This window comes from Vanessa tameamea, chromosome 8, assembly GCF_037043105.1.
Source record: "Vanessa tameamea isolate UH-Manoa-2023 chromosome 8, ilVanTame1 primary haplotype, whole genome shotgun sequence".
Taxonomy (NCBI): Eukaryota; Metazoa; Arthropoda; class Insecta; order Lepidoptera; family Nymphalidae; genus Vanessa; species Vanessa tameamea.
In genome coordinates this window covers 9,074,672-9,090,743 of record NC_087316.1, presented here as the reverse complement: position 1 = coordinate 9,090,743, position 16,072 = coordinate 9,074,672, and the positions used below count along the sequence as shown (strand labels likewise).

Here is a 16,072-nt window from a genome sequence, read left to right as displayed (position 1 = left end):
GAAAAAGAGAGCTCGAAGTTTCGCGCGCATAAATCACAGAGGACGAAAAAAACTTTTACAAAATATCCAGTAAATTATCTGACGTGAGTTCTCGGTGGCACGCGGCGGTCTGCTTATTGAATAGAGAGAGGCATTAGCATACGGTGCACGTAGCAGCGGCTTGACGCCGCTCGCGCTCGGAAACTCGCTACCCGCTGCGCCTTACCTCCCGTCCTAGTTACTATTTTGCACACAATTTTCAAAGCTTTTAATGTCTTCGAATTTTAAATTAGTCTCAATTGCTAGTAAAATGTAAATGAACGTTACAGCTAGTACGTCCTTTGAAATCTTTCTTATACTCTCAGCTTTGTTAAAGAAAATTAATAAAAGTGAAGTTATTGCTCGTAATCTTTTTAAAGTGTTTTTCTTTCTATCTATGTTCATGGTATGTTTTCTACGCAAGTATTTAAAAATGAATAAATATTCCGTTTTTGCTGGTTCATAATACCACCATTAGTCCTATTGGCTTGTACGACAAATTTTATTTTTGTTAGATGAGCGAGTTATGATTTAGTGTGAAAAATGAAGGTTCGCGGCCGCACCAGGTGATTACCGGCTTGCGAGTGACTTTGCAAAAAAAGTACAATATAAGTAATGGAGGATGAATGATAGATGGCGCGCCAGGCGGCCGGCCCGCGCTCGTGCCCGCTCTCGTCCGCTCGCTCACCGGCCCTCACTAAAATGCTGACACATTTTAATAATATTACGCTGCGATGTGAGAGGCTATTTATTTGAGGGTTGCCGAGTAATAAATAAGAATTTGAGTAGTAGCGCAGACACGTCTCACCGATCGTTAACATGTCGATCGCACGTAACTCATTCTTTTCCCATTACACGACAGCACCAACATTTACTGTCTATTTTGTAGCATAAAAGCGAAAACGAGTGACATTAGTTGAATATAATTTATATAAAATGTTCTATATATGTGTATTTAAAGTCTGTTCGTACTTGTAGATAAATATAGTAAGCGAATGATTCACAAGCAACAAAGTCCTAAACAGAGTCAATTAAACTTGATCTCAAGCCGTGTTTTGACCTGAAACAATTTACAACTTAAGCAGTTCTCTTTACCGTCAAATGGTGTGAAGAAACTTTATACTTATCTACTCAGGCTATATCAGCTGCGTTGTACGTTAACTTTACGCTTTACGTTGTAACATGTTTTACAGATATAATTTGAAGGTAATTGTTCAACTTTCTTCAACCTTATTAGTATTATTTATTTAAATATTTGCAACAATTCCAAAATATTTTGAATTTACTCCGTATAGTTGATCTCACGGTTAACGATAATGTGTATTCGAAAAGCGTCCTAATAACGTAATAGAAATACAAAATGACTTTACAAGTTAACACCAGGCAATTTCCAATTTTATTGGCTTAGCTGCGAAGTCGTAGGGACTTTATAGAGGTAAGGTGATTCGCACCCCAAGTAAGCCTCGCACCTCGCGGGAAGCACACATTCATCTATAAATTCAGAGCCCGTCTTGCGAGAGCTATTCGAACTTTCATAATTGCGAAGTTCGACGAAACTTAATAATTCTTCTTCAGAAATAGGATGACGGCCGTGCAAAATATTCACAGAGCGTACTTCGCTGTAGGACTTACTCACGGAACCATCATAAGTAAGCCTTAGTTTTTATGTCTAAATATTTTTCAAGAGTTTCAAGGGGCCTTTAATCAAGAATAGCTCTATAGATAACTTGTAAAAAATGTTGCAATAAAAGTATTATGAATTGAACTGAAATGTTTAAGTAAGTAAGTAAGAATAAATGTATCTAATATATTATGTATGCTCCAGTAACTGTGCCGAAAAATAAGATATTACCCGCACTTCATCACCTACTTGGCGAGATTGAAATGTTTTATTTCAACGAACACGTAAGGTCGATCCTACACACAAACCATACCGTAAACGTATATTTAATAGCCGCCATCAATAACTCTCCGCGAAGATGATACGCTTTGCGGATTTTCGATGGTTTAGCTGGGACTTATCTCAATTGCAAATTAATGGAATTTCTATGCTATGTAGCCGGTCGCCTCGCACGCGCCACCCTTCGCCATTTGTAATTCAAAGAAGCATGCGCGTGTCCTTTCTTTAAATCTCACTTTAATAACATTTATTGCATCCTGATTATATTCATATAGCCTAAAACCTCCTTCTGTTAATGTTAGTGTACGATTGTTCAGTCATAGATCACTTAAACACGAAAAGCGATATTAAAAAAAAAGCTAAAATTAACCGCGTAATATAAAATTCACACTTTATAAAAATAGAGAAGAAATTTATAAAAATTTTCTACTTATACATAATTTAACAAACATCGTCTACCCTCGTAGTCAAATAATAAAATACTTGCGGGGAAACACCGCTTACATCTACATTGAAGACTACAGCAGAAAATTATTACCTTCTTCTATTCTATGTTTCATATTTAAATTAGGAATATGACTACAAATAGTCTAATTGCGTCGAACATTTCTTATTTTTTAATATTCAGCCTAAAATACCACTTGCCTAAGGCACAACAGTTTTAAAAAAAATAATACATTAAATACTATTCTATTTCTTATACTAAATTAAACAAATACCACTATAAAATGAGTTTGCACCACCATCACATTATTATACCGACAAGTATCTACCTGATCGCTTACTTAACTACCCGCTAAAATTTTAATTATAAAGCATTTATTTATTTCTTAAATCATTATACAACTTCGGAACGAAAAACCTTTCCACGCTAATTTTTAAAGCTTCACTAATTTACAATAGGAAGGAAATCGCCCGCCATAAAATTACTAAGTCTAGACTATTCTGAAACTCCGCTAGTTAAATCTCATAATTGGCCAGATCGAGTCTACAAATTTTGCTTATATAGTGTTCACTCTTGACTCTAATTCATTTTCTATACTAGAATCTATTATTTTAAGTCTAAGCTTAACTAATGTACACGATATTTTTTTAACTTCTATAAGTCTACCACACGTTTTATCAAAATTTTCACAACAGAAATTCAGCTTACGCACAGTTTTGCCTACACTATTCTATGTCTCCAATAGAGTAAGATACTGATCAAACTTTAGTTCAAAGTTCAAAGATAAATATTACTCGCCCTATTGCTGTTGTGGACTGCACTCTCCATTCACCAAACTGCTGTTTCTCTTGTATTTGGTCAACACTATCGTTTTCGTTTCAGTCGATATCAATAGTATTATATCACTATGATACTCTCATAAGACAATTCTGTCATCCACGTTCATATGCTTAATAATGTTGTGATATTTTATTCAATGGTTTCAATATAATTTTTAAGCCGTATACTTCCAGAAGGGTTATGAGGCTCACTACAGAAGTTATTATTATTTTTTGATTGATTAATACTTTAATTAATTTAAAATATTTGAAACGCTAATAAATTGGTATAAATTTCGTCGTGTCGACATTCCATCGACGACATTCTACAAGATTATACATATATGGGCGATGAAGTTTGCTAGACTAACGCATTTATTTATGCGTGAGTAAATAATCTATTGACATTCAAGAAATAAAATCTATAATTATCTATAAAATAAAAATTCTGACCCATCCAAACACAGCACTCTTTATCTATGGGATGATTACTCGCCGATGCTATCGAAAACTATTTCTAGTATTTACAAGAGAATCTAATTTATAGATATATATGAAGAGAGAGAGAAAGAGTTTACATGGAGCGAGGTCGCACTGCGCTCCGACCTAAACAACAAGCACTAAACATAACAGTTACTAACACAGTTAACGGTCGAATATCTTAAATTACGAATGGAGTTGGCACATTCACGACACGCGGTCACTCGCCGCCTCAGCAAATAATTATCGCAATACACTACGATCCTCAAGAAGTTTAGTTCGGTGAGATTTGTATTCTTCGTCGAGAACAAATCTACATTCTTAGTAAGTGAGTGCAGGCGAATAGCATCGAACTATGCAAAATAGTTGTGTGGGTCTGATCCGCGTGCTGCATTCTGAGGGCGAGCGTGTGGAATGCGAGGAATGTCGCAGATGCATCGGCGGGACCGCGGTCGCACGTGCCAGCCTCCAGCGGGGGTAAAAGCCCACGGTCTCGCGACAGACTGTTCTACCGTTACATGGTAATGCCTCCCCGCATGACGCACATGCATGTGCTTACCGGTCTGCTGTGGGGGGACGCGCCGCGGACACCACGCTGCATGTACCGCATTGGATGAGTCAGAAAACGGAAAACCAACGTTAAAATTCATTCGAACGCCGAGGTATAAACTTCGGTCATAATAAGAAATAATCAAACTTCACCGCACGCTAGCCAACTCCACGCTACATACTATTTCTTTTAGTTTATTTCGGTCGCAATCGATAAGCGGACGAATGTTAAATAAGCGGGCTATGATCGACCTCGATTGTCAAGCAATCAGTCGGACAGTAAGCGATAAACGTTTTGCTTATATAGCGGAAAATTCCTTTATTTTAAAATATATTGGCTTCACAATACCATAACCTTACGATTAAAATTAAGACGATATGTCAAAACAGTGATAAGAACAATACTAGTGACTTACATAATACATTGAATACATTAAAAATTTGACACATGGGTTACATTACAATATGAAAAGTAGTTATTTACGATACCTAAATTATTATTTATCTAAAATTTGGATAAACTTCCTGATGGAAACCGCTTTTATTTCAAAATTATTTCATATCGAGCTATAGGGGCAACCTAGTCGGGCGATCTGTTCACGTACGCATCTGCGAATTCGCGTAACCATTGTTATAATTTATAGTACGTGTTTGCGACATTGCATTCCTTAGCTGCGATTCGGGGGGAGAATGGAGGGCGTGATACCAAAGAGATATTCGCTTGAGAAAAGATTTATTTGTTTTCGTAAGATATTCCGGGAGCCGTTAACGGTTGTTCCGGGTAAGAGAGTGGTTAGGTTGTGGCGTGTGGCGGGCGGGCGGCGCGGCGCGGGCGGTGGCGGCGGCCTACGAGCCCTGCCCGAGCCCACCCGGGTTTACATACTCCACACCGACCAACAGACGACTTTCCGGCGGTATAACTCCCACTACACCTGCGGCAACAAAATAAAAAAAAGCTACAAAGCCCGCCACGGAACTGGGAAGGGCTCCGACAGAACCGCGGCGCTTAAATAAAATAAAAATTATGTCAAAAAGTAACTACGTTATCCAGAACCCAGGTATATCTACGCTTTAAATTAATGTGAATTTTAAAATATTATAAAAAAGCCAATAATGATAAACGCGGACTGATATCTTTACTTAACTATTCTCTATTGTAAAACTTGGGACTGATAGTTTTTGATTCGACGATTTAAGATTTCCGACACGCACATTATGATGACTTTCTGTGTGTATCGTATTAAAGTAATCTCGATTTGTATCACGCACAACCAAAATGCAGGAAAGGGGGTCATTACATGTTATAATATATATCGAATTGAACACCAAATATTTTCAAAACCACGGTGTTATTCACTAAATTATAATTTTCTTGCTATTAGTGGATCTAAACACGCAAATAGATCAATAGCTTGGGGTAACTCAGTCTGATGCCCGAAGTGTTTAATGCTGATCACAAAATACATTTTTCCACGGATATTACTTTTTAATGTGAAGCTATTATTTTAATGACGAAATCAACGAATCGACTTAGTAATGGTTGTCGCTTATAATCAGTAGCCACACATTAAATATAATATAATTACATTACACGTATAATATTTAAGCTTATTTTATATATTATGACTAGTTTAGAGGATGGCGATAAGGACGGTCGCACACGTAGCGATTTATGATCGAATTAACTTATATATTTTACGTAATAATTTTGATAAAAACCTTAATTTTGATAAAATAAATTATTGCGAGGCGTGGTGATGAAGCGACGGCTTTGCCATGAAACGTCAACAATCTCATCGACTGTTCGTTATGGGGGAGATTTTATCATTATTTCGTATCGTTTAAAACATTGAACCGTTTATAATAACGTTAACACGAAGGAGGTTGCATAAAATACTTGCATCCAAAAATATTACACAACAACATGAATAAATATTATTATTAATAACATTATCGCTTAAGCATTGTAAATATATAAAATATAATAGAGAAATAACTTTGAAACACAAAGTAGGTATATATCTACATAAGTACATTACAATTATAGCAAATATTCAATTAGATAATAAAATAACTTTTTCCAAGCTCGATTATATTTTATATGATAAAAAAAATCTAAACTAACTATATTACGAACTACGCAAATGAATGTCTAATGTCGAAGTAATTTCCTACTCATCCTCTAAACTTAGTAATTTTTGAAATTAACTCCTAGTTACCTAATTGTCTACTTGTCTTAACTGTCTCCTTATAGAGTAGAAGTTTCTTAGATATACAACTGCGTTTTGACTGAACACAACATAGCAACAATCAGGTCATTTTAATGGCAATATATGTATAATAAGATTTGCTTCCTCTTCAAATTTAAGTATATGAATACTTAAAATTTATGATATAACTCAAACTATTTACTGCATTTTTATTAAATTTTGGTTCCGTGACTGTTAATAATAATAAAAGAAATATTTAAATTATTAAAGTATTCAAAATGATAACGATTTTAATAAAAAATATATATACAACATTTTATAATTATAATTGGTAAGCGAATGATGTAATGATTTTACGTCATTTTGATGAAAAATTCTCATTGACATCGCCAATAAATAACTTTAATTATTTCATTAATACCAAATTGACACGGGAATAATGGTATTTTATTAATCTATCGTTTCGTGCACCTGAGTAATAATTCAATTAAGAACATAAAACGGTATGCATTATGCAGTATTAAAATTCAATTTTTATAATAAGCGAATTAAACTTAAATATAATATAGAATTTACCAGTTGTGTTCAGTCCTGTTTAAATTCTAGAGAAATTTAAATTCTAACCTCTACAGCATGCTATTGAAGATAAATGCGTATAATAGTGCTACTTTTAAAACGCTATATAGATTACATCTAAAAAGATAAACAGGTCGATTCACCTACAAAGTCCAAGCAATCCTTGCTACATGATGAATAATAATAGTCTAGACTAAAATTTTCAATAAATATGCAGATTACATTTATAGTTGATCCAGCAAGGTTTAATGCCTTAGCCTCGGCCGTCCGAGCCATCTAATTGTATATGAATGTTGTCTGTATCAGTTTTTATTTCGTTCCCGGCTTACAACGGATCACAGGCTAAGAAATATTGTAGATTTATTCAGCGACGTGGTGCAAACTGTCCCAGCTGTACGACTACACTCTCGTGGCGGGCAAAATTTTTAAGAAAATATTTTCTTAAAAGCCTTTATTCAAGGTTCTATGTTATAGTGTAGTGAAGTGGGTGTTAATATTAATTTTTATTTCTATATTTAATTTGAAAGCAGCACGTTGGCCGTTTCAAGTGATTTTCAAAGTTAATTCGCGAAAAGATCTGTCGTATTTCAAGATTTTTGTTCGCTATATTTTTTTGTTGCAAAATGCGTTAATTTAATTTAAGGCATTAAAAAGTAAATACGTAATAATTTAGATTATTTTGATTTCAATGATAGTTGTGTTAAAAATTGTTTAATTACAATTTAAGTTGTGTATACTGAGATATATTCCTTTTTTACATTGTTTTACTTTCGAAAGCTTAAAATTAAACACTCTTTTTGATAAAAACGCATACGTCGCGTGCAGTAAAACAGTAGCGTAGAAGCAATTAGCAAAAAACTATTTGTTTGACTAATACGAATAAAAAATGCAGTAAATCGCACTCATTACTTATCGGAAAACCAATGTGCTGAGTAAATTGAGCATAGTGTGTATTTACTAATATTTCTGGACGTACATTTTTAATATGTTCGTTATTTTATACAAATCCGGCGGATTAGTGGTGCAATTCTAGGTAAAATTACTGAATTATACGGCGTTAAACAAATAGCGACTGAGTCTATTTGAGCAGCTGCGCTTATCTCCCGCACATAGCAATTAGACAGTTTACGTGACCGTTGAAGATCGGACAGCTTATTATATTGTTCAAATACGTTATAATTGAATAATATAAAACAATTAATACTGTTAAGACTTTGTCGTTCTAAGAGATCAACTGAAATCCTCCAGTTTATTCGTTTAATTAGCGAACGTTTTTTTTCGTCGGTCCGAAATTTACATACAAGCTACCACAAAAAGGAGGTCACTTTTTCAGTTCGTTTGTTTGAGTCTCTTTAAATCTCTTTAAAAGCTTTCGCTGTTAATGAGGAGTAGGCAATAGCGTTATATCAGGCGGTGACGCGGCAGGCGCGCTGCGCGAGGGGTGTGGGGGGAGGACGAAGCTAACGCGGTATTTGCGCTGGAGTGTTTGCTTGACGCGTAGCATTTGAGAATCGTTAGGGAAAATCGTTTGTAAACATAGAACGAGGCGCTCGCATTTGGTCGGATTCTCTCGACCAAATTCTGGAGGTAAACAATAAATAGCATTTCTCAAAACTTGGACGTTTTGTAATTGACGGCGTGGCAGATTTATCTAGATGGCTCAGTCATTGTTAGAGGTGTTAACTTGTTAGTAAAGTTGTTAGTGCGAGTTCACACGAACTTTTGCCGTTGCTTTTGCGCAAGTTAGTGAAATAGTAGTTAGGACATGGTCACCACAGTATAGATTACGAAAAGCCATATGGACCGTAAGGTTACTTAAATGATTGACGAGTTAGGCGGTTGGCGGATTAGTGTCGATTGCGAATCGTTAGCAGTTTGTGGAATGCATTGTCGTCGGAGCGGTTTCACAGATGCATGGCGTGTACATTGTAAACCCCACTGAGCTCGAGTGGGTGGTATGGCAGGAGTGTCGCCAGGTGTTGGTAGTGATTGCCGGACAGTTGGTGGTGCAAGCTCGCCAGGGGATTACCTGCGGGGTATGGCAGCCCGAAGCTAGGATAGCCCGAATAGCTACGTCCTGCCGCGTAGGCGGCGTACGCTGCGGGGAAACCTGTGCAACAAATAAACACATATTAATCGTTAAATATAACCAATAAATTAAAATCTTTTCATAAATATTATTTAGATTGCTTTAAATTTATGTCATTTTAATCGAACATAACAATTGTTGAAGTTTACACTGGTCTTTAAGTCCATATAAACTTTTGATACGTAACACATGTCCCATTGGCCCCATTCTAAAATAGACCCGTCACATAAAAGGTAGGTAAAGTGTACCGTACAAGCTCAGTACGACATCGCTTTGGACATTGTCCAGCAGACGATATTTTGTAAACATCGTTAAATGTAGCGCACTGTCAGTTAACTAACGATGGTCTTATTCAATTAACAGACGTCTTCATGGTATTTCATTAACAAACTCATTCATTTACAAACTAATGCTACACTAGAAACATGAAAAGTTGCGGACTAATATGACATTACATCTAAATGTTACGTAAAAAACAATATGTTTGCAATATCGGCTTTGTGAACATGAAGTCCGGTATAAAAATGTAAATGATCGATGGCCGGACCGTCTACGGAGGCTGATATGATTACCACACCGGATCGTATATCATATTATTGCCAATCAAAATAGTGTATCTGTCAGATCACGTGATCCATTACGGCCGATGGAAGCACACCTCGACACGCTGTTTGATAATCCATTAATTAAGTTTATTGTCGTATCTATTATTTTCAAGAAATAGTCAGTCAGTTGATTTATATCTGATCCGTTTTGGTATAATCGAAATGTAGGTACTGGACTTTGGGGTAACGCTTTATTATGTACATTGGTCATACACATTCCAACTTAAGAATGATCTGGAGATGCGGATTAAAAAGAAATTGCTCGACTTGAATAATATAATGTGAATTGTTAACTTACCGTCAGGAAGAGCACCCAATGACCACATGAAATCTAGAAATGTAAAAACATTTACATAAATTGATCGATCCTTACATAATAATTTATATAATTGTGTGTACTAGTCAAAACATTAAATATTTTAAACATAAGTGTACCGTGAGACACTATTTTGCTTGGCGAGAATGTTCGTGTGGATTGTACAAACATATGTGTAATAAATACTTATATTAAATTTAAATTTAAACATTATTCAAAATTTCTATATTCGTCTACCATCCAAAAAGTTTACTAAATGACTTTAATGGGGTATATTAGTTATCTATCACCAAGATGATAATATATTGACTTAAAACGTTAATCTATTCTACACATTGTTAGTCTATATCTAAACATGTTAAACAAACAGACGTCTTTAAATATTTTAGAAATGATATTTATTAATCTAAATACTACCTTTTTTTCCTACTTAATAAGTTAATACAATTAATACTATTTATTAGTTAATACGAGATCTACGTCTGATAGTACATATTTGAGTGTATTATTAACACCTTATGGTTATATGTCACATATAATCGTCTAAGAAGAAATAAAACCAAAATAAACTAAATAAAACTAATAGTGAATATACATACTTCTTAATAAAATATGCAATGCACAATATAATTATAAGTAGTTTAGTTAAAGTAAAGAATTCTAATATTCTATAAGTACATAGTTGTCGTTTTGAATAATTTACCTAATCTAATAAATATATATATATAATTTAAAAATTAAATAAATACAAAATATATTTACTAAAAATCACAAAACTCATAAGTAACATCGACTGTTCATAGGTACCTCTTTTCTTCCAATGATAACATTTTTTGAAAAGCCGACATCAAGTTGCAAAGCTATTTATAGTAAAATGCTAAAGAATATAATATGATATAAGAAAATATTAATTCCAAAAAAAATTCATCGAATTAACCGCATGTAAACATCGTATCTAGAATTTGTTTTCTAAGCTGCATTAGTTGTTTATCATGGATGGAAATGTAGTCAAACTGGCAAGAATCAGCAGAACCATAGGGCCCTTATTCATTATTTCACATTAGAAACTACGTAAAAATCAGAAAAATACCAGGCTTATTGCTATTTCTTCTATCTATTTATAAATCAAATGACTTTAAGCGCCTACTACCTGGTAGAAAAATATTACTCTCTATTACCCTACGTAAAATTGTTCCAGGTGATTCTCGTCTACTATCTGATAAAATGTAACCTTTATATAAACCTTTGTATACAACTGTCTCTATAGTTCCTCTAATTTATGCTGGTACACATTTCGAAAATTTGCTATCTAACTGATTTACTAATGGCAATTACTAAAATAAGACACTTTGGATATTATCTGTTTCCTTAGATACATTAAATAATACGCCTCTAGGATACAATAGACCAGAGGAATGTAAGAGATATCGGGGAATGGACAGGACAGTTCGCCAGCGCAGCGCTATAACTCCACTAAACTTTTGAATTAACAAAGACAAATAATTTAGCACAACTAATTAGAAGGGTTGATGGGGGTGCTGTTGGAAGAGAATCGCGGATCAGAGGGGCAAAGGAGTCGGTAGTGTTGAGTGAGTGAGAGGAGAATATAGGGTCGGGATGTCGAGTGCGTGAGCTCCGAGGAGTTCCGAAACTGAGTAGGCTAGGGGAGGTATGGTGATGGGTGCAAGAGTTGGACGTTGGGGGCGCGGGGTTGGGCGCAGGGCAGCAAGCGCACGACGGTACATGGTAGCCGCGCTGGTAGACCCTGCACCCACTCCTGCACCGGTCACCAGCAGCTGCGCCGGCGCATGAATGGGGTAAGGAGCGTACCGAACGCCGCCGGCTGCCACGGCGCTACCTAGCAACTCACCGTAGGCGCCGCGTCCGGCGGCTCTCGTCTTTGCCAAGTTAGCTGGTAGCATGACTTCTTTAGGTTGTGCTTTTTTGCATTCCACCTGTAACAAATGAAAAAAGTTGAAAGTTGAAAATGAAAAATAATTATTATAATAATAAAATTAATTATTTCCTATGTTTATTGGTGTTCTCGTTTGCTTAACGACCGCGAGAAACAAGTGGAACGCCATCAATTGTTTAAGAATTAATTGCTATTATTGTACTTGACAGCACTAAGTAAATATCATCACAAAATTGGGTGAGTCGCAAATTTATGGAAGTAAGGGGGGTGACAAAATCAGCCGACAATCCGTTATGCTTCACGGTTCGACTCACAAATTGAATTTTAATATACTTTATTAAGTCAAAGAGCTTACCATTAAATACTTATTGAATGGGATGACAAACTCTCAAAGTTTTGAAAATATTTATTTATCATTACAATAAACAATAATAATGAAATAGTATTCACGATAAATAAATTGTTGACTTTTTTAAAAGCCATCCTTAATTCACAAGTACATTATATTAATGTAGTATGTTATGTTATTACTTACAATAAAGAAATAACACTTATTCTAATAAAATAACATCCACTAAGGTAAATTAATGTATCTTATAATTAAACTCTACGTTTAATCGATCCATTAAGCAATTTTAACGAACGGTATGGTTCTCTTCAGCTTGTATCTCCTTCCCCACCCAAGCGGGGAGGTTGGAGGCAAGTATAAATTACCCAATCTACTTTAACCCAAACCTCTTGCAATAGAAATTTCGCTACCAAGTGAAATCCACACAGAAAAGTATGTAGGCTTAAATTATGTTAACGTCGTTTAAATAGATCACTTATATCCTCTGTTTTTTTAAGAAAAATGTATCAGTTTCACATAAATTAATCTTATATCTTTTGACTATAAGTCATTGTTAAAAGAAAGACTTCCAAGTCCAAAACGAGTACATTTTCACGAATATACGTTGAATATCTCATGACAAATTGTTACGTTTAAAACCGCTTGGCAGACAGACTAAAACTCGGAGTTACATTTTTCATCGGCGTGCATAATCGCGACGCGTTCTCGTTCTAGGTACGGTACATAAAGTCCCGTCCACATTTGTCACGCGGACGTCACGAGCCGACAAATGAAGGCTTTGCCGCGGCGTTCGCGCACTTTGTGCACTTTGCTCAACTTTCAACACCGACATGGAACTACGTGCTTTTGCATTAACGCGGGGAAGTGAGAGTAAGGCTCCATCATGTGGAGTGTCTTTCTACCAAGTTTTATGTCTAGATAAGGCTGAATAATCAACATGTGAAGTTGAACTTGAAAGCTTAGATTATACAAGCAGTACGTAAACAACAACCAACACAGGTTTTTCATAAGCAATGTTTGTGTAGCTCAGTGTTTTGTTTTATAATTGTAACACAAATAACAAATAAACTTATATGTAAATACAACTTTACCGCTAGAACGTACATTTGTGTATCGCATAAAACAATGGCTTAAAAGCTTTTCATAACACAATCGGTATTCTTTGATTGTTTGCAGCATAAAAGTAGTGAATCGCAATTTGTCACTGCCGATAAAGCTTTACAAATGAACCAGATCTACGCTAGCGCCGTGGTCACCATCATTTGTCCAGCAACACGCAAACTAGGGGGGACAAATGTCACCATAACTGATAAAGTTTAAATGAGATCCAAGTTTTACTTCAACATCGGAATAATTATTCGATTTCGAGATCATTTTCTATCTTTGTGTTAAAGAAAAAAATATAGAGCGACAATTGGTTCAATTTTAAAATCAGAATTATACGTGTGTCTATCTACAATAATAGAATCACTTCTGAAGAAAATTCAGTTCGGGATTCAATGTTAATTGATGTCGAGTCGCTGGCGAGCCGAGTGGGAAACAAAAGGTCACAAACAATTCGCATCGGAGTTCGCAATTCCGATCAAGCGTTCGAAATCGCGACGCAGTTTAATGACACGAAAAATAACAAAGGTAAATTGTATTTAGCCCCGCTAGGTAGACGCGCCCCCGAGGTTGTATATTGATCGAATCCCATCGAATAGTATTCGACATCGACGCAAGGATCTCGGTTTAACGGAGCGGACTTAAGATCCTATAGGCTGAAGCTTACTGCCGCTTGAACTTGAGCCTTACTGCCCACGAATTGTGCCCCTAATCCCATCTATGTGTGCGAAATTTAATTGTTTCGCTGGAAAAGACCGCGTTTTATACTTCGCCACCTCCACTGATCACTGGCGACTCGAGGCGGATTAATGCAAATATAAAAGCAGTCATTAAATTTTTACTCGATTGGTTTTGACCGATTTCTTTTTTGAGGTAAAATATATTCGTATGTAAAAGTCAATAAATTTAAATGCCAGCACGGAATAACACGTACTGACGTTGAAATGTGATTTCGTTTTATTGTTAAATATGTGTCGCAAATAGTCAAGAATATTTTGACACAATCGGAAATAATTTTTGTTGCTTGTTATTTATTTCTTCATCGATATATTCAGAAAAATATGCGGCACATGTTTTAATTAACGTTTTCACTTAATGAATACAGATAGAAACTGTCTTTCCCTTTATTCGTTAACAATTTTTTTAATGAATTATGATGATTAATTTTATTTTGCTATAGAATGAATGTATGAATTCTTTATTTTAAAAGTAAAAAAATCAATATATAGTTGTATAAATTAATGTTACCTTTATGGGCAGTTTTTTATTAGTGTAATAACGTTGTTATTATGTGGAAAGTTTAAACGTTAGATCGTACCGACTTTTGCGAGTGTCTTTGAAGCGTGGAGCCAGGTAAGAAACCACGAAATATTGCAACTTTTCGAAAGTACAGTATATGTTTACTGTGCTAGTTCATGTATGTTGACGTTAACTGCATTTTATAAGATTTTGCGTTTGTTTCCTTGCACTGTTTTCTTCGAAATTCTTTTGGTGGACGGCGGGCAGCCGGCCAAATAGACAACTTGTATAAAAAGGTAAAATATTACGGTGGTTCTTAAATAAAAATAAACTATTATAATTTACGTGCTTAAAGATAAATAATACGAAAATCTGAAGCGATATTTTCGTACAAACTTCTAACATATTTTGAATTTAGAATAATTTATATTTTATCGTAGTACACATGTGATGTATAGTGCTGGTGTTGTAAGAACACGTTTATGTACGTGAGAGATAAACGAAGACGCAAAGGGGGTAAAGGAGGGGTGCGAGATAAGTTTATCAGGAAAACCTCTCGGCTTCGTATTGACAGAACGTCGCAAGCTTGGCCCTGATTGCCGCCAAACGGAAGGCGAAGTTTGGGAACCGGAGACTAGGTAAGAGCTCCACAAACATGTCCAGAAAAAAAAATATTGAATCTTTTCTAATGGGGGTATTGATTTAAAAAACATTTCATATGTATATAGGTAAGTACAAATCCTTAATATAATTTAATATTAAAATGCTAAAATCTTAACCTGACTTCTATAATAAGTTAATTTTGCAAAGAGCCTTGCTCGGATTTTCAGAATGGCTCATTGAAAAATGACTCTTTTAAGCGCGACCTCTCGAGTCCTTTCATAAAATTTTGATAACTGAAAAAATCTACTCGGAGTGGGCGATGTTACGTAAATAAGATGAGTCACAAATATTGTGCTCAACAGGTCACGGATAATGAAACACTCTACCGTACCCTGAAAACTCTTTCCATATTTAGGTAACTGTTTTGAAGGAACAAGATAAGCGACGGTAGACGCTTTTCCGTTCAGCGCAGGTACTTAAATTGTTTGAGTGCTTACTCAAAGGGGGAGAGGAGGAGAGGGGTGTGATGAGCTATAATGCGCGAAATTCAAATCAGATATACGATCAAGTCATCGCCCGTCGCCGATAAGCGGTAAGGTTACCTGCAACGTTTCGTAGATAGCCCTCCAGCCACTCGTGTATTTCGCGTCGCTTTATATCGAAACGTCGGAAATAAATTCCTATATGGTCGCGAGCGACAGATCGTAAAATTATTCTTCAGAAAATCCATACAAAATAATACTATGTTTTTTTTTGTTGTGAATCTTTATATTTTGGATGTTTTAATATTTTAAGGGCTTGCATCAGATATATTTCTTAATCTTAAAAACCTCATTCCCATAACCGTCCTATAAGA

General features: G+C 35.4%; 1 protein-coding gene across 9 annotated transcripts in view; it reads right to left on the bottom strand.

Moving 5' to 3' along the window:
- Rbp6 (RNA-binding protein 6) overlaps positions 1-16,072 on the bottom strand; it is a 475,370-nt gene that overhangs the window by 7,523 nt on the left and 451,775 nt on the right. For 5 of the 9 annotated variants that reach the window (XM_026639024.2, XM_026639026.2, XM_026639030.2 and 2 more), the window contains 3 exons: positions 11,877-11,961; positions 9,989-10,021; positions 9,026-9,106 (listed from right to left, as the gene is read on the bottom strand). In XM_026639024.2, coding sequence (XP_026494809.2) covers positions 9,026-9,106; positions 9,989-10,021; positions 11,877-11,961 — 199 coding nt within the window. Of the gene's footprint in view, positions 1-4,503; positions 5,143-9,025; positions 9,107-9,988; positions 10,022-11,876; positions 11,962-16,072 lie in introns of those variants that run through there. The other 4 variants (XM_026639025.2, XM_026639028.2, XM_026639029.2 and 1 more) reach the window with 3 other exon arrangements.